This window comes from Oenanthe melanoleuca, chromosome 4 (genome assembly GCF_029582105.1).
Source record: "Oenanthe melanoleuca isolate GR-GAL-2019-014 chromosome 4, OMel1.0, whole genome shotgun sequence".
Lineage (NCBI taxonomy): Eukaryota > Metazoa > Chordata > Aves > Passeriformes > Muscicapidae > Oenanthe > Oenanthe melanoleuca.
The window spans coordinates 2,126,799-2,149,641 of NC_079337.1; the positions used below are offsets into that span (position 1 = coordinate 2,126,799).

A 22,843-nucleotide genomic window follows, 5' to 3' on the forward strand; every position below is an offset into this window, starting at 1 on the left:
ATTGAATGTAAATATAGATATCATCATTCAATTATTTGAGATTTTTTTAATTAAAATGAGTATGGATTATTTGTTTCATAGAAAATATATTTTGATGGAAAAGAAATATGAAGGTAATTGTTACAGTCATTGCTATGATAAAATCCTGGATTTTGATGTAAGCTAAGAGCAACAAAGAAGACTTCAAAAATTAACATAGGCACCTTGGTCTATCCTTAATTTACCCTTTTATACAGAGAATGTCTCTTGCTCAGATACAATCCTCTTATGAAGAGTTTATTTATAGACTGGCTGAAAATAATGCTCTGAGCATAATGCACTGAGCAAAGTTCCCAGAATTGTGATATTGATGGTTCTGCCAAGATGTGTACTTTGGATTTAGCTTGCAGATTGCATTTATTTGTCACCCTCATATTTCATTGACTACAATTAGTTTATTGCTAGGATTGTTAGAGGATTTTTCACTGAGTCACAGAAGGGCTGAGGATGGAAGACACCTCTGGGTCTCATCTTGTCTCCTCCTCTGCTCAAGCAAGGTCACCCACAGCTGGCTGCCCAGGAACATGTCCTGGTTTTTGAGTATTTCCAAGCATGGAGACTCCACAGCCTCTCTGGGTGACCAGTGCCAGTGCTTGGCTCCCCTCACAGTAAAAAAGTCATGCTCAGCCAGTGCTCTCTGCTTCTATTCTTTTCCTTCCCTGCATAGCACTCTCCTGTTTGAGAGAGAATAACCTTTGCTGGAGGTATTTCCTCTCCATAGAGGTTCCTGGCAACTGGGATGAGGGAAGCAGTGGCTGCAGGTGGAACTGTTAAGGCGAGGCATAGGCATAGGTCACTGGTTTAGACTGGTACCAGTGGAAATTGGGGAAACAGGATGATTGTCTGTTGTTGAATAAAGACTTAGATCAGGAACTTTCTCTTCTTGCTGAAGAACAGAAAAAACCCTGAAGCAGGTCTTGAAGGCCCCAAAATGAGCATGATCTTACAAAAACATTTTAGCACAGAACCATGCAACACAGATTTCCTAATGTTCTAATAAAAATAATATAAATAGTTATGTTCATCTGGGTAACTATTTAGTCAAAGGATGTGTTGCTAACTCTCATGAATCCTCTTCAAATAGGCAAAATGTAGAGATTATATATCTCTATTTTCTCTCTTATTCTTACCAGTGTGAAAAAAGATATATATTCATATATGTATGTGGACATAAGGTATATGCATACTGTAGTTATGTGGACACTGTAGTCCACAGCTAACTGTTCAGTACTGCATGCAAAGAGGAACCTTGGTTCATTGAAAGCCTGCCATGATATAAACCTCTACCAAGCTATAGAACTGCATGATTTTCTCAATACTCTAATAATCCCTCTGCTTCTTCAGCCTGTCTTCTTCATTAGGGCTTGGGGACAATTTAATGATGCAAATTTTGAGTCATATATAGAATTGCCAATTTACATTAATAGCTTGAAGAATCATTTGAGAGCTACTCATTTTCTCCAATTAGCCAGTGAATCAGTGAATGTAGTAGAAAGAATGGAGTATGAAATATACTCTGTTTAATGATAATTTCTCATTCTGACTTTATATTATAGCAGTAAACATCTTGCAGTACACATTTGTGGGGGTAATGAAATTGGAGTATTTTGTCCTTACCAGGAATACTCTGATGGGAAATGAATGTTATATATCATTACACAATTAATTTCAATTTTTCAAATGATGTACCAAATCTAAACATACAGACAGAACATGATAGCAGGAAAGAAAAATGTAAATCTGGCATTTCTCCTTTTTCAGGTCACAGTTGGTATTCTTCCTTTAATTCTGGATGGTATGGGATCATAAACTGAAGGGAAATGTATTGAAATAAAAAGTGCCCATCACTGGCCCACTAAACTTGCTGAGTCCTATTCCACATGTTAAGGGGAGAGGCCAGTCTCCCTTGCAGTATGGCCATAGAGAATCATTTCCCAGTATGTCATGGATGCAGCAGGAGACACTTTGGGATGGTGAAACAAAAGTCAAGGGAAAATGTTTTCTTTAGTTTGGGGAGCTATGGGACTTTGAGCTTTGATATACCTCTAGGAGCAGAATAGAGGGCTGAAGTATTGGTGTACAGAACTTAGCAACTAAAAGATGAGAAACTGGGAAGGGGATTTTAGATTGACGAGAGGAAAGGTAATGAGGGAGGGTCTGGTTTTTGTGGGCATTTCCATTCAGGAAGTAGAGAACTGGCTGAGAGAGACAAACTCAATGTGAAGGAGACAGACAGGCACATCACAGAAACCATGTGGGGTGGGAGGAGGATGGAACACCTGGGGTGCAGTGGCCGGGGGAGAAGAAAGAGCTCCAGCAGGGCTAGCACGTAATCCCACTGAGCACAGCTCTGCCAAGGAGAGCAGGCATATTGGGAATCCTAAAATAGGAGTTTCCTGGCCAAGGGCCAGGACTGTTGCAGTTGGGGACACTGCAATTAGAATCTCTGAAACCAGAGCTTCACTGAAAGCAGACTGAGAAAGCAGACTTCTCCCTGCCAGCAGACAAAGTCAGGCTTGACCTTGCCAGGGGGAGAAATTCAGGGCAATCTTTTCCAGCATGTCTGGTAGAGGCAGCTTTGCACATGGCTCTTACCATGTTGTAATTCCCAAAATGAGCCAGATTTCAACAAAATATATACAGTAGTATAAATAAAGCCTGAAGGAAAAAAAAACAAAAAACCATGCTATGACTTTATGTGCAAGAATTTGCTTTCTTCTATTTGCTGTATTTTCAGGTGTGATTATAACACAGGTATGATAGAATGGGCACTCTTCTGGATCTCTGTGTAGAAAAACATTTAGTATTTCTTGGTATTAAAAGGTCATGAAGTCGTGTACACGTTGTTTATAGTCTCCTAATCCGGGATTTATTGTCCTAGTTCTGTTCCAGGAGCAGGGACTTGAGTTGATTAAAAAAATTAGATTCTTCAAAGCTTTTAAGTAAATTGATTTACTCTGCCTTGAAAATTGTCGTATTCACCCAATTCAGTGGGTGTGATGCTTGTGGTATTCTGAGCTAGAAGGATTTTACAAATGGCATGTATTACATTTGAAGGATTAGACTTTACCATTAAAATGCTGATGAGGCAAGTGGAAAATTACTATGAGTTATCCCTGATAGTTTGCCACGCTGGATCTTTCCGGAGTGGGGAGGAGAGCTGGAACAGCAAGCCAGCTCGGTTACCTGCAGGTTCCTCTGTGCTGTTCCCTACAACTGCAATGAAAAAGAACCCAATCTGTTCCTAATTCCACCTGCCAGCTCATGCCTCTGCTTGGCAGTCCCCTGCACCTTCCCAGTTACTCAGTGAACAGCCTTCCTTCATTTTATGTAATGATGGCTTCTCTTCTCTCCCCCTCCCTGTTAAGAGCTGTCGAGGAGCAGCTGGGAGACCAGAGGTCCCTGACTCCCCTGCTCCTGCCCCAGAGGAGTGAGCTCTGTGTCCCTCCAGTTTGCTGCCTGGTTTTAGCAGAGATTTGGGAGGAGGACATCTGCCCATCATCCTGACCTTATTGTTAAGAGGCTTTTCTTGATGTTTAACCTGAATTTTCCCTCCAGCTGACTTGTAAACTCTACTTTTTTGTTTTAGTCATCATGATCATGCAGAACAGACCTTCCCTCTCCCCTTTAAAGACTGTTTTCCTTCACTTTGCCCTTTCCAGCCAGAATATCACCATATATTAGCCTTTTCTCAAAGGAAGATAGCTTCCCTGAGGAGATTCATTCTTATGCCAGTGCAAGGGTTGTCCTGATTACAGCAGAATGAGCTCCTTGACCAGTGACCAGTCTCTGGAGGACTGTTATGACCTTCAGGGCCTTTGCTGCAGAATTCTTCTCTAAGTTGTCATTCCCTGTGTGCATACTTTGTTTTTCTGGCAATAGTGCAGAAACTTGTGTTTGTCCCTGGTAAATTACCTTTTCTGGTCTTTTGACCATTTGATGAACTTGCAGGCTATGTTGTTCATATTATCTATGACTATAATAAAGAGTCCAACAATTTAATAATTTCTGGGAATATTGGATAATAACTGTGCAAAAGCCACTCAAAATACATCCCCCAGTTTTAGCATTGAACTGCTCTTAAGTCTTCTCTGGATGCCATTTTTTTATTCTATGTCCCAAGATTGTCCATGGAAATGCCAGAATATCATGCAAAGCAGCATTAAATATTTGCTACAACTTTTATGACAGATATCATATGACATCCACTACATTAATTATGTTTATTGCCTGAACAGTCCTCTACATTTATAAACACAGAGGGGAGTTGTAGAATCAGATCTATGATCTCTGTATTATCTAGTGACTGAAAAATGAGATTTCATTTAATTAGGAAATTAATGGAATATTTCCACAGCAGGTTTCCTAGACAGAATAATATTGGCTACTCTGAAAAAAGGTTTTTGGTTATCATCATATTTGTATTAGTTCTGATTGCTTGTGTGAATGCACAATGTTGTCATTCATTATGACAGCACACAAACAACATGCAACAGCTTACTTCCATGCTTTTATTTCATCAAGATTTTGTAAGTAATTAATTACAATTGTTTGCATTAAAATAATTTATTGCAAAGAAAGAACTCATGTTTCTACTGTAAGTTGACTGATTTGGAATAATTTTTTAAAATTATGTTTTATTCAGAGAAAATCCTTTTAATAAACGTAGGTAATTGCAAAGTTTTATGTATTACAAAATTTTACATAGTATGTTAAGCCTTTGCCATCTCTACTGAGCCTGTCAGAAGGTATGGACTTCATGGGCTCCAGGGGATGACGTCTTCGGTTAAGTAAATGTGATTAATGGAGGAAACTCTTGCTTTCCTGTCAGCTTTCATAAAACTTTATTGCCAGCTTTACATCCCTGAGCAGTATCAGCAAGGAATAGCTTTATTAATAATTAGTGGGTCCATTGCTTCCTTAAAATATGTCAGAAGAAAATGAGTGTGAAAGCATGGAGACTTCAGTGGGTTTAAATGGCATTGAACATGACTGTATTAAGGGAAAAATACAAGGCTGTTCTTACATTCAGTTACAAGAACACAAATACGTTTTTAGCTGTGTATCCATTTGTGGTTCATTATTGTTGGTACATATCATTTCCACATGACTCTATTTTCTCTTGTGTCCTCTCTAGAATGGCTTTACTCCTTTGTACATGGCAGCTCAAGAGAACCACATTGAGGTGGTGAAATATCTCCTGGAGAATGGAGCCAACCAAAGCACAGCTACTGAGGTGAGAGGGTTTTCTTTGCCTCTTTGTTCAGATCACTTGAAGTCAGAACTGCATGTGCTGTGTCCAGAGGGCTTGTCTGTGTCAATTGTCATCAACAGGCAGCTGTTAGCAAGCTTCATTTTAGAATCACAGTGTTGTTTAGGTTGGAAAAGACCTCTCAGAGTCCAACCATTAACCCAGCACCTGGATCTTGGGGATTCAGAATTCTGAATTCAGAAGTGGTGAGGCTCTCTGTGGTGCTGGGTTCATGATCCCTTTGAGAGGTCACCTACTCCAGGCTCTAGCTGCTGTTCCCCTAAGTTACATTGATTCTGAGGCTCTCCTGTGACTTGGTGTAACTTGTGAGTATTCATTACTGGCTGTGAGCAGTGTAGGTTGGAAACCAAAGGGCTAACAAGGATTGCATCAATGAGCTTGGCAGGCTGTTTTCTCCACCCACACTTTATTTCTACTGCTGGACCACGTGAGTGTAAATAGGCAGAAGGATGGTATTTGCTGGGGATGTGGATTGAAAACCTGCAGTAACTCCTGTGCAAGGAGAGACGCTTTAGTTGGAGAGAGTAGACTCCATCTCAAGAGAAACTGAATCCCACAAGCTTCCTTCTGCTTATGAGGGGGTTTAGAGGCAATGGAGAATATTCCTTGGTCATCAGGACTATGCTCATTCTGTTTCCTCTCTCTGCCAAATAATCTTTATTCCAGCCAAGGGAGTGAGTGAACAGGCTCTATGCTGCAAAGCGTGTCATCTTCCTGTTTGTTCTGTGCATGTGGATGTGCCATGAGAAGTAGCTATAGCAAAATTCCTCTCTGGCCAGAGCTTTTGTTCATGTTGTTTCTTCCAGTCTGTCCAGAAACATTCCCTTTCTGGGCTGCCTTCGCAAGCAGATGAATTTGAAATGCTCTCCTTCCCTTCAAACCTGTCAGTGTTAACAGCTGTCTTACTGTCCCTTCTCTCAGTGGATACTGTACTATTTGATGACAGCTCATAAAATAATCCCCTCATAGATGTGGTGATCACATTGCATGTCAGCTTTCTGAAATACAAAATCCCATATGATTGCCAGGCAACGTGGCAGAAACACACTCCTTGTGAAGGAGCCAGGTGGAACTGGGGCTCTCCGTGAGCCCAGCCCTGCTGCAGCCCAGAGTCACCTGCTGGCAGCCAGCTCCCAGTAACTTCTGCTGCCTGGGAATTCATTCCATTTACAGGAATTGTCAGGGTGAGATGGTTATAATTCATGTAGCCTCTGTTTGAATGCAGACATCCACAGAACTCACCCTGTAGTCTGATTTTATTAAAAAGGCAGAGAGGAGAAATAAAGAAATATATTCCAGTTTTCACTCTGTAGCTTATAAAGTAAAGGCTTTTGACCTCTTTACTGCTTGACTAGGTCAGTTTTAGGTTCAGGGCTTCCTGAGGTGATGGTTCCCACGGTTGTGTGAATGTTCCTGAAGGAAGGCCTCAGCCAGCATGGCTTTCATGCATGCCCAGAGTTCATTTCATGAATAGGATGAAGAAATGGTACATTCAGTAAGAAGGGATGGCAGCCTGAACCGTGGATGCTGCTGAAATACAGGGGGAAGGTCCTGCTGTTTAGCATCAAAGATTGGCCCTCCTTATGGGAGGTGAGGAAGTGAAAAGCTGTCTCCAAGCTTTGGTCAGCCATGCTTTCCAGAGGCAATAGGAGCAGAATGCAGAGAGAGTTGTGTCCTTTTAGAGAAGGGTGTGAGATGAAATGGTGCAAATCAAATGGATGAACTTATCTTTGAAGCCTTGAAATTTGCACTGCCTTTGGATGCATTTCATTTCCTCTCACACTTATATATGAGCAGATAAAATAGGAGAGTAAGGATGGTCTCAGTTTCAGAGTCTCTAATCCAGGATTTGTTCTCATGTTCCCAGAGGCAAAAGGCAAATGCATTAAGCCATTTCAACACCTTATGTAGCCCCAATCTCAGAATAATCTTTACAGTTCAGCTGTTTTGTCAGCTGTTCCCCCCTTTTTAATTCACTGTACAGAATTTAATCTCTATTGCAAGCAGAACCCACAGCAGTATCGCTGTTACAACGTACCTACCCACAGCTCGACGCAAAAGGGAGAGAAAGTTATTAGATTACTGAGGGGAAAAATTGCCTTGGCAATTCTTCAGATGTTTCTTTCAACATATGTTAGCTCTCATTCCTTGCTAACTTGGCCTTTATTCTTCTCTCATCTTTCCATATTCCTATTCCAAAGCAATGCTGTCCCATCTAGCATGTGATTACAGCACACCTGTGCTTGGTGAGAATGCATGACCAGAGCTAGGGTTCAGTTTGAAATCAGAATGAAATGTCTGATAGCCCATATTACTGCAGCCAGGAGAGCAAGCTGCTATCATCTTATAATGGATTTTAAAGTGCTGGCCATCCCAAGCACATGTGGAGAAGCAAGACAATTTTAAACTGATTTAGAAACAAAGCTAAAGCAATGAATGACAAGCAAAGAGCTTTTTCTGATTTTCTTTTTCCAAAAAATATAAATAATGTGATATTTTCCTCCTTCAGATCATGTTCCTAAACATGATCTGGATTTCTTGCCTCATGGCTCATGTGTAACTTGGAATGGGAACAGCAGCAAACACGTTTGATACACTTTCTTTTTGCAGAGATGTGAGGTATTCAGAAACATATTCTCTCTATATTTTTCACTTTGACACTGTTCAATGCTCAGTAAATTTACAAAAAAATTGCTAAAAATACGCTTTGTGGCCCATTTTAAGATAAGAAGTAATCAATAGAGATGCTGTAGAATGACCCTTTGCTTGCACTTGACTTAAAAAAAGACAACTTTGCAGTGTAAAAGATCTTTCAAAACATTTAAGATGTTTGGAAGCCTTTTGAAGGTGTCTGAAAGAGTTAAAATGTTGTGCCTCCAATCTCCTGTCCCTGGAGATGGAGTGCAGAGGTGGAAAACAGCTGGGAACGTGCTTCCCGAGTTGGTGCGTGCCGTGCAGCTCCCCGAGGTTGCCGGGCTGCCCTGAGCACCCCTTGTCTCCTGCCCCCAGGACGGCTTCACCCCTCTGGCTGTGGCGCTGCAGCAGGGACACAACCAGGCGGTGGCCATCCTGCTGGAGAACGACACCAAGGGCAAGGTGCGGCTGCCGGCGCTGCACATCGCCGCCAGGAAGGACGACACCAAGTCGGCGGCGCTGCTGCTGCAGAACGACCACAACGCCGACGTGCAGTCCAAGGTAACGGGGCGGGCTCCAGGCCCGGGGACAGCACCTTCAATCCCTGCATCCTCATGGGGAGACGGAGCTGCTCCGGCGGGGAAGGACACCTGGCTCCACCGCTAGCGCCAGGAACACCTTTAACTTTGTGGTGTTAAGCGACACAGTAATTACAAAGCGCTCATTTTTTCACTCTTTGGTTATGCCTCCCATTTCTTTGGTAACCAGCTTTTTCTCATTATTTGCAAACCTGAAGCCCCTGGAATGGAAGCAGAATCACTGCTTCCCCGTTAAATAGGATTTTGGTTTATTGCCCATGGGAACAAACATTGTGTTTAAAGTTAATGCATGCTTGAATGGCTTTTCCCATAATTAACAGCATAACTCATTTCAGAAAAAGCAACATAGTTCTTCGTTTTGCGGCCAGTCTTTAATATTGTTCCTCTTTTTCCCAAACCATGCTGCATCAGATGATGGTGAATAGGACGACTGAGGTACCGAGATCAACAATTTTTAATTACTCTTTCTGTTACTTATGATTATTCTCTCTGCTCTTTGCCAGTATTTCTTGATTGTTTAGCAGTAAAAGTGAAGATATGACTCTTTTTTATAATACATAGAAATTTGCGACTCAAAAAACCTATTTTTATTCATCCTTTGTCTTAGAATTCACTTTTATTAGTGTCCGTATTGAAGGACATTTTTGAGAATTCGCATCAGTCCAAAGGAGTCTGAAGCAAATAATGGAGCTAAGAGGATAAAGATGCTTTTTTAGCTCCATTTCATTAATTATGAAAATACACTCATTTGGCATAACTAAGTCAGGGTGTCTGGCTCAGCCAGAATAATGGTAAAATTAGTTTTTCATCTTTTACAATAGTAAGCATAATCAAATTCCCCAAAGTAAAAACTTGTTCAGGGCGTCTGCTTATTTTTACCATTCTTCTTATTACAGTCTTTTCCATAAAGTTTTGCAAAGCCCTGGGGGACAGTATATACTCAGAATTTACCTGCAGTGAATAAGACATTTCTTATATAGATTTTACTTCCACTAAGAATCATGGGGTTGATTGGCTTGGACTGGGATTTTCCCAAAAGATCACTTCCACTTTGAGGAGAAGCAGCAATTTCCAAGAATATGATTGTAGTTTCAATACCTGCTTTTGAATAATGTAGTTTCTCTGCTGGAGGAGGGAATGAATTATGGATGCACATGCCCATGGGAAGGTGCTTCCCTCTTGGTGTGTGCACACGTGAGCAGGCTGCCAGGAGGCAGCTGTGATGCGAACTGAAGGGTGACAGCTTCCCTGGGCACCTGCTCCATGGGCACATTCTTCCCTGAAGGAAATAGCAAGGGGTGCTGCAGTGCTGCTGAAGGAGGGCAGCACGTGCCCACATTCCTTTGTTCCAGGAGTAGCCTAAAATGGTGGTTTGGATACTGAGAGGGAGGAAACCTAGCTGAGAGTACATTGTAGTCAAGAAGCCAGAAGTATTCCTCCCTTTCTCTAACTACCAGCAGGATCCAATCAAATCAGTGTAAAGCTCTTCAGGGAAACCTCAAAAGCAAGGCCATTTCTACTTGAATTACTTATGAGAATAAAAGCTTGCTCTCTGTCCTAGTTTCTGGAAATTTAATCTTTTTTATGTTGTTGTCAAGCAATTCTACATCTCATAGCTGGAGCAGGTTTCACCTTCTAGTATTCAAAACACAATAAATAAAATGTGGGTTTTTTGGTTAATATATTGCAAAGCTTCTTCAAGTCCTTTGCCATCCAAATTGTATATAAATATAAATAATTATGATACTTCTACTATGCTACTAAGTAGTTTCTCATGTAAACCAAACTCTCTAATTACATTTTGAATAATTACTGCTTTCGAAAAACAGTAACAAACAAAAAAAACCCAATAGGAAATATATTGTCTGTATTTCTATTTCTAAGAGGAGTAAAAAAAAAATCCAACAACTTTTGTGGTCATTTTTGCAACCCAAATAAATAGATCCAGCCTAAAAGACCCATGTTGCTTCCAAATGGTAAAAAGGAACTTACTTTTTTTTAATTTAAGAATGGCTAATATATTAATATTTTCTGTGATGAAAACTGCTCTTATTGGCCACTGATGCAGGGGACTGAGTTGGGGAACAAAAGAATGAAGCACTTTGATAATCTCCCACCTGAAAACTGGTCTCTCTGCCGGAAAGGCTGTGCTCTAATATAAAGTGGACACAGTCTGAATAAAATGGACACGCTGCATTAGCTGGGCAGCATTTTGAGCTGGGGCTCTAGCTCAGTTGGTGATGCTGTACGAGAAGCTGTCCGTAACGAGGGCTGTTTCCCTTTGTAGAGCGGCTTCACCCCTCTGCACATCGCCGCACACTACGGCAACGTCAACGTGGCCACGCTGCTGCTGAACCGCGGAGCCGCAGTCGACTTCACAGCCAGGGTACGCACTCACCCCATCTTCCTGCTCTGCTGGCCTGCCCAAATGGGAGGGCTTCTTTGGCTAGCTCCTGGGCCAGAGCTGAGTGAAGGAAGGGGCAAAGTAATGCTGAAGTTCTGCTGGGGTCAAGGATGTCTTTTTTGCAGTTATCCTGAAAGGTTGTCTTCCTGCAATGCCCTGGAGACCTTGGGGGTTGTGTACAAGCCAGTATTCCCAGCTAGAGGAAGCAGGATCCTTTGGCCAGCTCCAGAAAACTGATGCTCTTACAATGTGTCAACTGCCTTTGGCTTTTCTGTTCGTTAGATGTACTGTGGAAACAGATGTAGGATTGATTGGCTTTTTCAGTATTCAATATTTGATATACCACTTAAATTTGATGTTTTCACATATAACTATATTTCAAAACTAGAAAGTAAAGAATATTGCTGTTATACAAATTCACCAATAAAAGAACTAATTAATCATGACTATTCTTTTATGGTAAACAACTGCAGTTACATTGTGCAGTCTCTTTGCTGTGGCACCTTACATAGTTTGAAGTGAAAACCTCTGGAAATCTCAACCCTGCTCCCAGGTCACAAATTTGCTGTTTAATTTTGCCAGACACTTTGAATTACTTCAGGGTTCTGCCTTCCAGACTGATTCCTTCCTTTCCAATCTGGAGTAGCTGCTAATATTACCTCTTGCCTCACCCAAAGTGTTTTCAAGGACTTTAAGCCTACACAGCCTACACAGCCTACCACTCCTATATGCTCTTGGCACTACACAAGAAGGTTCCTTTGTGTAGGAGTGACGCATTTGTGTCCTCTGTGTACGTTGCAGTGATTGAAATGCATTGGTGTTTTGTGACTATTGGCTCATTGGGACTCTGATATATGTTTGTGCATTTGTCTGGTCCTGGGGCTGCGATGTTTGCTGCTTGGGCAGATGCGCTGCTTCCTTTATTCAAGGACCCAAAAACAATGGAGAAGGAATCTTGCTTAGGAAGGAGCTACTAACTCTAGCTTATACGGTGTGTGCCTAGCTCTGATGGTCTAGTACATTCTCGTTTATTCTCTACAATGTGATGGTCTCATTTTTTGTGATCCAAACCCAGATTCACCCCCATTGCACACCTTCAGATCCGTCCAGCTCATTGTTTGTTCTTTTCATGGTGTAGAATGGAATCACCCCACTGCATGTGGCTTCCAAAAGGGGAAACACAAACATGGTGAAGCTCTTGTTGGATCGCGGAGGGCAGATCGATGCCAAAACCAGGGTGAGTCTTTCTGTTCCCTGAATATGCTATTGTCCCTGCTGGGGAATGGACTGGGATTTTTTCCTTGCTTGCTTTTGGGGACTTTTTCTGTGTTTGTTTTATGTAGTCTGTTTTCTATGGTATCAGACAAAAGAACAGCTGGTGTTAGAGATAGTAGGAGGCAGAAATACTGTTTCCTTTAGTCTCCTGTATAACCTGCTTACATCATACAAGAAAAAGCTGATGAAACTGATGTTTCTTAGGGAATAAGCCTGCCAGTTGGTCCAACCTTACACGACCCAAGATGATGCACAGCACATGTAATGCACTGCAAAAGGAAATGGAAGGTCTGGACTCAGCTAGGCCTTTCAGTCCCCTGACCTCTAAATGTCCGTGCCAGCTGCAGTCTGGCCTGTGGAAGCTCTAGTAGGCTCAGTCCATTTTTATTGGAGAACTGATACAGGGACAAGTAACCTCCTCAGAGCTAGCAGCCATGTGTCTCTTCCCCAGGCAAAGCATGGACTATTAATTAGGTGACTCCAATGGCTTTTTTCCTCCCAGTTGTCCTATTGAAATGTCACATCATGTCTCTGCTCTTTATTTATGAGTGATTTCACAGTAATTCAGAACAAAAAAAACCCCATCATTTTATATGGGCGGGGTTAATTATTTCAAATGGGATTTTGGAATCACCTGGGAAAACATTGTCATTTATTCAAACTGAGCTGCACAGGGCTCATTCTTAGGAGCTGCTGGTTTTTAAGCAGCTGCTCTGCAAAATCATATGTCCAAGTGATCAAGAGTATTTTAGAGCACAAAGTTTAGAACTGGACACGAGAGTTTTTGTTTAACCTGATAGGAAGGTAGGAGATATTGCAGTCAGCTCACCTTGGTATTGATTCAACCTCTGCAGTTATTTAGTTATTAATTACATTAGCCATTTATTGCTTCATAAACTCTTAAGACAGTCATGATTATTGTGAACTCTGGATGTGATTGTGATTTGGTTTCTGAATATGAAATTTTATCTCACTATTTTTTATTTTTTAAAAACTACGGCTGATGGAAAAAGCTGCCTCTCAAGCTGGTGTGCAGCAAATCACCCCTGCTCACATTTTCCACAGTAAACACCTAAAATCTCATGGAAAAGAGGAATAAAATATATGCTAATAATATACTTCAGTCAGGATATTCCACATGCCACTAAGCATGTCATACAGAAATAGTTTGTCTGACCTGACCTTTCAAGCTGACACATAAGATTGTAAGGGATGTTTTGGATTTTAAGAGGTCAGAGTGTTTTCCCATCCCTGCTCACCAGCAAAGGTTGAACGCAGTTGTGAATGAATCCAAGAGAACAGGATTTGCCCAACGTAGGTGGGAGGGACGCGTTTTAGTCTTCTCATTGTCTCGGCTCCCCGCCCTTTGTCAGCTGCTACATGGGCTCAAAATGTCAGCACAAAGATGTCCCTGGAAACCCGTTCAGGTATCCTAAGCACACGTACCCCAGCTTGCACAGGCTCCCCAGCTTCCTGTCACCTTCACCTTCACCCCTTCCCTGCTCCAGGGCTCATGGTGGCAGTGCTGGCGTGCGCCTCACGGTGGGGAAGATTCCAGAGCTTTGCATTTGCTGTCCATGTCTTTGTGCCAGCTGTTGATGTGGTCTCGGTGTGTCTCTCTTCTCCCTGTGCTCTGTCTGCTCTCCTGTGTGCCTGGCTCTGGCTGTGAGTCCGTACGGTGCGGAGGAGGCGGGGATGTGTTGCCGTGCTCTGTCCGTGGCAGCACAGACCCCGCCTGCCCCGCTGCGGTACTAACACACCTTGCCTTCCCTGCTGCCTTCCCGCGGCTCCCCAGGAACACCTGCCTCCTCCCAGCAGGTCACAGTCACCACAGAGCAGCAGAATTCAAATACTGGGATGTTTCACTGCCAAGCTCCTGTGCTCCGCACCACATCAAAATAAGCTCTACAGTTAAAACACTTCTCTCTGCTTTCAGTCCGTTTATTTTTAGCTTGCCTTGTTATGTGACATCTGATGCTGCATAAATTAAGAGGCAAAAGCTTGTTTTAGTGGATTGCAGATGAGTTTCAGTACTTCAGTTTTGCAAAGTTAATCTGTGAAAGCTTTCTATGTTTGAAAATGTTCCATTGGAATGATTCTTTAGGAGTCCTTGTGTTGTTTAAAAATAGAATTTAAAATGTCTGTTCTTCAAAGGGAGTAAATGATGCATGTGTCCTGCTGTTCCATAGTTAATGCACCACGTCAAAGGAAAGCTCTGCTTTCTGCAGGAATTAGTGTTTTTATTTTCTATACATTTCAGAATGCGTTTGCTGAAATTTTATGGCAGTTCTCACAAAGCCATAGAAGTGTAGAAATGCTGGTAAATCTCTTGACACAATTGCATATTTTAAAATAATGTTTTACTTACCTTTTTAGCAAGTTCTACCATTTTTTTTCTCAACCAAGTCCTAAGTTTTTAAAATGTGAAATTTAATTTCTCTTATATATTGTTTCCAAAGTAGAAATGGAAGCTCCACGGAAATTCTCAAGTACAATAATTGGATAGTTTTATTAGTACTATCCATTAGAGATAGTATTATAGTATTACATGATAACAAAAAACATCTTTAGCACTAGATAATTATTAGATGAATAACCAGATATTAAAATATTATTTTGACATATATTATTATATAATATCTGGTATATGTTTTGCAACTTCCACTTACATATAAGCCTACCCTGGACTTTTTTCACTAAATAATTAATGGGTAAAAATTCCCATTCTAAAATATTTCATATTCAAAATTTTACTCAAACCTGCATTCTCTATACATTCTCTTATATTAGTAAGAATTTCAATTACATAATTTTATTTAAAATTTTAATATTTGGCCAGATTTCTGACCCTTGCAGATTCTGTTGATTAGTTAGAGGGTGAGAAAAATTGTGCAGAAATTTGTTCTCTGAAAGATGGTGGAAAGTTTAATTTATGATTAATTCACTGTCAGGTGATCAAGGGTAGCGTGGCAATTGCCAGTTCTCACTTTGAGGGAAGGAAACCATTTACAGCCTTCCTGGAACACACTAAGGATTCTTACAGGGAGAATCATTTGAAAGCAATTTTAGCATGGCCAAAAGCAAGTATTTCTATTAAAAAAAGTCCTCGTATAATGGAATCATAACAGTATGCACCTTCAGAATATAAAAATATTGATGGCTATTACAAGGTTTTAGGAATATTCTTTCTGAATGCAGTTTTTGTATTATCTCTGTTTTTATCATCTCTATCTATAAATTGTATAGGGGGAAGCAAAGAACAGGAATATGAGGCTTTTTTGGGTGTGCATGCTTTTTTGCTTTTAAAATACAGTTTTATTCACAGGCTTTTATCACCTTGCTGGAATTTCCATTTTTGTGGGAGTAAGCAAACACCCTTCAAAGGGGGAAGAACACTCTCACCTGTCTGAGCCACTGAAGCTGTCACACATTCTGTGTTCTTCCTGTTCAATCTTGCCAACACTGAAATTTGATTTTTTTTCTTGCTCTGGGACTTTTCTTAAGTCTCCTCTTGCAGGCTTTCATCCTGAATATTTGCAGTTGAATCAAATCCATGGAATGAAAGAGAGTATCTAGTCTTGGAAGGCAAAGCTTATTGTGTGGGAAAGTAAGGGTTTTGTGTGCCTGGAGTGTGGCAGCTGGAGCGGGGATAGGCGTGGGAATGGTGGGAGAAGGTCTGGCTGCACCATTTGGGTTGGAGAAGGGCCACAGAGAGGAGGAGGCTCAGCTGGAGCTGAGAGAAGTGCCAGGTCACTCACAGAGATGAATGGTACCAATGGGAAAACAAAAGGAAGGAAACCCTGGGGTGCAACTCAGGTTTGGTTGGTTTGGTTCAGGGGATTCTTTTGTGGGGAATGAGCTTCAGACACCCCTCAACACTCATTCTGGAAGCCTACTGAGATTTATTAGTAATAATATCTGATTTTGTACCTCTGCATCCAGACAAAATAGGCTTGGTTCTGCTATTCCCACGTGGGAGTGGTAACCACTGTCAGATCCTGGCCCTGCCTTGGCATTGTGCTCTGTACAGTGTTTGTTCCTGCAGTAATGCTGCTGTGGCATTTTCTCCTCATCTTCCTACATGCAAAGAGCACTAATAATTCATTGGCAGCTTTTGCTGTTCCTAAAGTCATGTCAGATTATAAATATCTAATCACAGTGCAGATATTTCCTATAAAAAATTCAGTGGCTTCATATAATGTTTACAAGGGAGTGGGAAGGGATTGTTGTACGAATTGTCTAAGCAAGTTATATAGAAAAATGACAGGTATTGGGAGTTATTTATGTTACTATCTTAATACTCAAGCACACACATGGTAAATTTTTTGCAGTATGTTTCAAATTTGTGCTGTGAATGGCAGACCTGGAGGAATACTTTACAGCATGTTTAATTATGTCAAGAGCTTAGAGCAAGAGGGAGACTCGCCTCGTTCATTTTTAAAGAGATGAGGTTTAGTCATAATGAAAAATGAACAAATTAAAAGCCTGTTATTTGTCAAGAAAATTTAGACAATTATGCATATTTGACATATGAAATACTAAAATTTTACTTCACCCTTCTGAAAATGAGAACTTGCAACTGCAGTTTAGAATAATCCATTGATAATTTGGCCTTTGATGATGTCTAGCATCAGTTTTTGGTCGAATGAGCACTGAATGTGAGCAACTGTCCTGTTAATGTTCTGCCCACATCATTTCCCATTAAAAATCCCTCATAAGCACAGCTTCTTTTTGTCTCAGTGTCTCTGCTAAGCTGAAAGAAAGCATTTGTGAAATGATCAAATGATTCATCTTTCTAAGCCCTACAGTTAGGAGTCATGCACAGAATTCAGAATTAATTTTGCAGGTTAAAAAATGACCAGTGATTGATTTTCAAGCAAAAAAAGCACAAGTTTTCCTTATATTTTGAGAACCATTTGAGGGAGAATCAGGATTGATGGAATTTCCTGGCTTCCATGCACACAGAGGGGATTGCATTGTCATTTCTAAGGGTGACCAAGCTGTCAGTTACAGCAGAGTGTGAGTTAGGAGAGTACCAGGTGTGGGAACAGCAGAACATCAGGTGTGGGATGTCACTGGGGAGCTAGAAACATTTAACTCTCCATTCCACACAATCCAGGGTGAGGAGATAATTGTTGAACTTCCTTAAACACAAAATTGCTGAGTTTCTTGTGTTTATGGGATATCTATTATCTGTGCTTCAAAGTCTGTGTGCCTCTGACCCAGAGGTGGATGTCCTGTCAAATGATGTGCCTGATGTATTGGTCACTGCATGTTCTTCAATTAGCAAGGGAGTGATTGACAAAGTTCTTGGGCCAAGTCTTGAAACTGATTTGAGAGCACTGAGGCTCATGGCAGGTAAATAATGGTGCAAAAAATGATTTGTTTGGTACACCAGTGTGTCTCTTGATGTTAGCTCATGTCAGCTTGTCTGCATTGTTTTCTGTACTAAATCTTCTACTACAGCAGCTCTCTCTTTGCTATTTCCCTCATCTTAGAATAAAAGATATAAGCAAAAGAATTGGAAGTATTAAATATACAATAATTTTAAAATATACATGCTGTTTTCCTCAGAGCAGAAAGAAGAAAGAGCAGGGGGTTCTGTGGGAAGTCCTCAAAACAGCTATGGCAGGGTAGAATAGGATAGGTAGCAAATTTCTATCTCTGCTTTTAAAGGGAATTGTAAATAAGAACGAAGAAGGAATCATGTTTTTAAATTATTTAGAGAATTTTTTTTTGTTTCAGCCAGACTTTCTTGCAGAGTTTATATGCTTCTTAGCTTATATTTTTTTAATTTTTCTCCCTCTTGAGATTTGTCCTGCTTTTGTTGAAGGATTCACACAATTTTCCTTTTTTTTCTGTTTTATTAAATAGTAACATCAAAGCCACCATGCAGATAGGGAAAGTGAACCTCCCACATTGATTAAAAATGTAGAGCACAAGAGGCCAGAAACTGGAAAGAAATACCAAATAAATACCTTCCCTAGAAATGCATTTGGGATATATTCTTACCTTTGTAATGCAAGTGGGAATTATCTGTAGGAATCCCTCTGGCAATGAGGTGATAATATACCTCAGCTGGTCATAACAAGACTTGGTTTAGAGGACACTGAGGTTTCAGTGCATAAAAAACAAGTAAAGCAGTTCCACCTAGTTCTTCACATGGACCCCATCTGCCAGCACTCAAGGCCACAAGTTCTGTTTTTAGATTTGATCTTCCATCTCTGGTTATTTCAGTGCCAATCTCCTGTGGGATTTAGGGATGCCTCTGAGACAGTGAGCACCAAGGCACACCTAACCCCATCAATGTGTCCCAAAATCCTCTGGAAGAACTAAATAAGGAAGGGAGAAAAATTCTTCCTGCAGACTTCAGCTCCTTGCAGCGGTGGAGTTTGTGGTGCTGCTCACTTGAAAAGGGCTTTTTCCTTTGGAAACCAGACATGAGAGAGACTCTGCTTCTTGGAACTGCCTTTTGTAGGGTATTATAGAGCAGTGCTTGCCAAAATGAGGTTGCAGTGCAAAGCCACTGTGTAGTCTAGAGCTACTTTTAATTTAAAAACACAGTGATGCAGGTGTCCTCCAAACCCCAGCAAGGTAAGCGGTCCATCTTTGTATGAAGCAGGGTCACCAACTCATCCTTACTGCCATATTGTTGCAGTTTTGCCACTTTTTTAGCCTCTGAGTAGTTCAGACCAGTATATTCTCTTTTTAATCAGGCTGTTACTGGATTCTTCAATGGGTTCCTTAGAATAACAGCATCCATGTCACACAAGATGAACAGCATGTCTCAAAGGGAGAAGGCTTTTCTTGCAATTAAAAAAAAATTCCCATTTCACCTTTGTAAAGCCACCTCTCTTGAGTGAGTGTTGATGACATCTCTGAATGCAAGCTTGACCAATACTGAGGCCTAATGAGGTGAAAACTTGGCTTTTCATATCCTACATGTTACCTTTTTCCTGTCATTGTGCACTAATATTCTTTCACAACCATATTTCTAGCCTCATACTTACTTTTCTGCATAAAGTCCAAACAGTACAAAAGCCACCTAGAATTCATTCTCCCATCCATCCAAATAGTTCATCAGCACATCTTTTGTTACCATTGCTGTGTCATTAACAAGAGCCTGAGCAAGTATTTTGGTACAGAATGGTATTCTGCTATGGAAAAAAACATTGTGGAGTTGGTGGTCTGAGAGCAATTTTAGAAAAGAATTGTCAGCTCTGTACTCACCCCATAATCTTGGAAGTGAAAGATTTGGCTCTGTTTGTTTCTCTTTTTTTTCTCTTATTTTAAAATCTTCTTTATCTTTATGCCTGTTTAAAAGCACAAGAAAATTCTAGAGCAAATTTTCTAGTATGAACATCACTTGTTTCACCCTTGCCTCAAAAGCAATCCAAAGAACATAGATTGATTTATGGAGCATTCTCAACACAGCAGGCATTACCCAGGGAGAGGCAATGCAGTCTCAAAGCCATGCAGAGGGGAGGGAGGGGAGGAGGCAGTGCACCCTCACATTATCCTTTAAGAGATTTCAGCACACAACAGGCTTCCTCTCTCAAACAGTAACCTTAGAGAGTCCTTTACTGGGGCAAGGAAGAACAGGGATGAAACTTCATGCTGTGGAGCCAGCTTCAGTTAGGAGTCAAAAAAGGAGTTTTTCACACATGTGGCGCTGAATTCCTGGCAGGTTGTTCCCAGAGTGCCAGGACAAACAGTTGGGGGTGTGCTCATTTTTTTTCTCTCCTTTTACTTTAAGGATGGACTCACCCCACTGCACTGTGCAGCACGAAGTGGCCATGACCAGGTTGTGGAGCTGCTCCTGGAGCGAGGTGCCCCACTGCTCGCACGGACCAAGGTGTGTGTGCACCCTGGTAGAGAATGGAACACCTCTGTAACCTTCCACAGAGCTTTCAGTGTCACTGAGAGAAGGAGAAAGACAGGAATGTCACTGTCCTCCCAAAGGAGATGTATTAATGGGTAGAATGATCCAAAATAAGGTTTTCTTACATAATCCTTTTCAAATATATGAAAAGCATGCACTTGTTTGCCCCTGTCTCTAGTATCAGACTAAACACATGATGTGGAGTGCTACTGCCAGCACTTCCCTTGTGTTGCATTCTGAGACTGTAGTACACAGAGATGTGAAAGCTGGGTCAGTCACTCCTGAGAGGTGATTCCTGGTACATATTTTCTGATCCTTCATATAGATAAGGAGGATCATTTCTCCTAATTGTTTTTATGGACTATTTCAGACTTGGAAAATTATTTCAGTGTGTTCTTCCTCACATCTGGAAAACATACATCTAAAATGAATGCATTTCCTACAAATTCTGTCTCTTTGGTGAAACTAATGAGAGGAAGATATGTGTATAATAGCAGAGCTCACTGAGCAGCACCTCACAGCAAATGTCCTTCTGTTATGTGCCACAGTCTGAGTGGGGGTTGCTAGAAGCTGCTGTTCTGTTCTCTTCTGTCACAGAATGGACTCTCCCCACTCCACATGGCAGCCCAGGGAGACCACGTGGAATGTGTCAAGCACCTGCTGCAGCACAAGGCTCCCGTGGACGATGTGACACTGGACTACCTGACTGCCCTGCACGTGGCTGCTCACTGCGGCCACTACCGTGTCACCAAACTCCTGCTGGACAAGAGAGCCAACCCCAACGCTCGTGCCCTGGTAAACCTGCCCCACCTGGCTCGTGTAACATGGCTGGTAGCCCTTCCCAGGAGAGCTGAGTGAGAGCTGTCAGCACGCTCCACAGCCTCACGTAGCTGCAGTAGCCACAGGGGTGTCACACCTGCTGGTTACCCAGTGCTGTGCCTCGTGTCCTTAGGTCATGGAACACACCCCGTGGCAAGTGGCTGAGGTGTCAGATCTGGAAGCTCTGCAGGGTCCCTAAAATCAGAGCTGGTTCTGGCTGCTGTTGATGTATGCATTGGTGTTTTACTGAATTAGTGGTTCAGTTTTCCATACCGGGTGATAGAATATACTAATAATTTCTGGGCTTTCAACAGGATTAGTGAGTTAATTGGCACAGGGAAGACATATTTAAAAGCTAGTATTCTGCATTTGTCAAATTATGACATTATCCTCTGTTAGGTGCCATTTTTCTTTCTTTTCAAAAGCCAGTTTTTATGCTTACAGGATGTCAGGTATGATTCCTTTTACTCACTGACCAAACCATTGCCCCTAACAGGGAGGAAAACATAACATTTGACTCCGGAAGCATTTCGAGAGTCTTGGATGTATCCGAAGTCAGACAAGGTTACAATTTTCTCTACTAGGAGCTGTTAGCTGGCTGGGAGTTCATGTGCCGGTATATTGCACTCTATCAGGGAGAGAGTGAGTCTGTGAACACTTGAGATGCTGCTGTGTCGCCAGAGTTCTGCCATTGCCAGCTGCTCTGGGGGCCTCCACAGAACCCCCACTGCAGGGCACTGGGACGCCTTCCCCAGCTTCCTGCCCACACTAGGACCCACTGCTTTCCTGTGTAGGCTCTCCCTGTCCTTTATGTCCTTGGAACTGACACCATTTTCTTCTGCCCTCTCATTTTTCTTGGTCTTTTCATTCCCACAAATCCCATAGCCCCTTTTGCTTCCTCCTCTTACACTTTTCTTGCTTTGTGTTTCTTAGTGCCATGCTCATTTGATCTTTTTTGACACTCTTTCCATCCTTGCTTGTTTTTCTCGCCAGTCTTCAGATTCTCTCTGGCTGCACTTTCCCTAGCTACCCACACATAGCCCCTACATCTTCTTCTTTTCCTTCCATGACCAGAAATATATCTTCCTCTCCCTCCATGCCTTCCTCCCTCCCTGTGAAACATCTGAAACAAAAGGAGAGCACCCTCGGGCTGCTGCCTGTCTGCTCTCTTCCCACCAAACTGGTTTTCTCTCCCCCTCCTTCCCCCCTCATTTTCTCTCTCTCCCATCAGGGACTTGTCGCCTTTGGCTTGTTGATAGTGTTTAATATATTAAATGAAGCTCATAATTCCTGTTAGTGATACACTTTTTATCTGCCTTCTCCTCTCCCCCATCAAACTGTTCCTGACTTAAATAGAAGTAGCAAAATTAAATCAACTGAGGTGGTAAAATTCAGTGAAAAATATGGAAACTTCTGAAACAGTAAAACTCCCTATGAAATATATTGAGAGATGTTGTGTAGGAGGTAAAATATCAAATGATTTTGATTCTTTCTTTAGAAATTGGAGAAACAGTAAAAATATTCAGCCAAGTTCAGTGATGGAATAAATATTACAAAGAATTCATTTTCAGCTACATTTAAAAAAATAGTTGTTAATGTTTGCAAAATGCTTTGGGGATACAAGCACTGTGTGAGTTCTCAGCTTTTTCAATGTGCATATGCTTTAAAGCACCTTCAAATGAATTAGTAATTAACATTTCCTTTAATAGAAGCAGCCTGTAGAATAACTGTCATGTGATTATCTCTTCCCATAAACTAAAATTTCACTGCTAGGTTCTGGTTACTGCTGGTTGATTGTTTGGCAATATTGATGCTTTTCATTAGAAAATGCAGCAATTTTTCAACATTATCTAAAAAAATGTTACCTGTGCTTTTCACTAAAATGTTCATGTGTGGTGAATAATGTGTTTGTTCAGCTT

The 22,843-nt window shown here is 41.4% G+C and overlaps 1 protein-coding gene across 1 annotated transcript in view; it reads left to right on the forward strand.

The window, feature by feature from the left end:
- ANK2 (ankyrin 2) overlaps nucleotides 1–22,843 on the forward strand; it is a 155,164-nt gene that overhangs the window by 47,204 nt on the left and 85,117 nt on the right. The window contains exons 5-11 of the mRNA XM_056489562.1: nucleotides 5,177–5,275; nucleotides 8,321–8,506; nucleotides 8,956–8,979; nucleotides 10,832–10,930; nucleotides 12,087–12,185; nucleotides 19,980–20,078; nucleotides 20,703–20,900. Coding sequence (XP_056345537.1) covers nucleotides 5,177–5,275; nucleotides 8,321–8,506; nucleotides 8,956–8,979; nucleotides 10,832–10,930; nucleotides 12,087–12,185; nucleotides 19,980–20,078; nucleotides 20,703–20,900 — 804 coding nt within the window. The remainder of the gene's footprint in view (nucleotides 1–5,176; nucleotides 5,276–8,320; nucleotides 8,507–8,955; nucleotides 8,980–10,831; nucleotides 10,931–12,086; nucleotides 12,186–19,979; nucleotides 20,079–20,702; nucleotides 20,901–22,843) is intronic.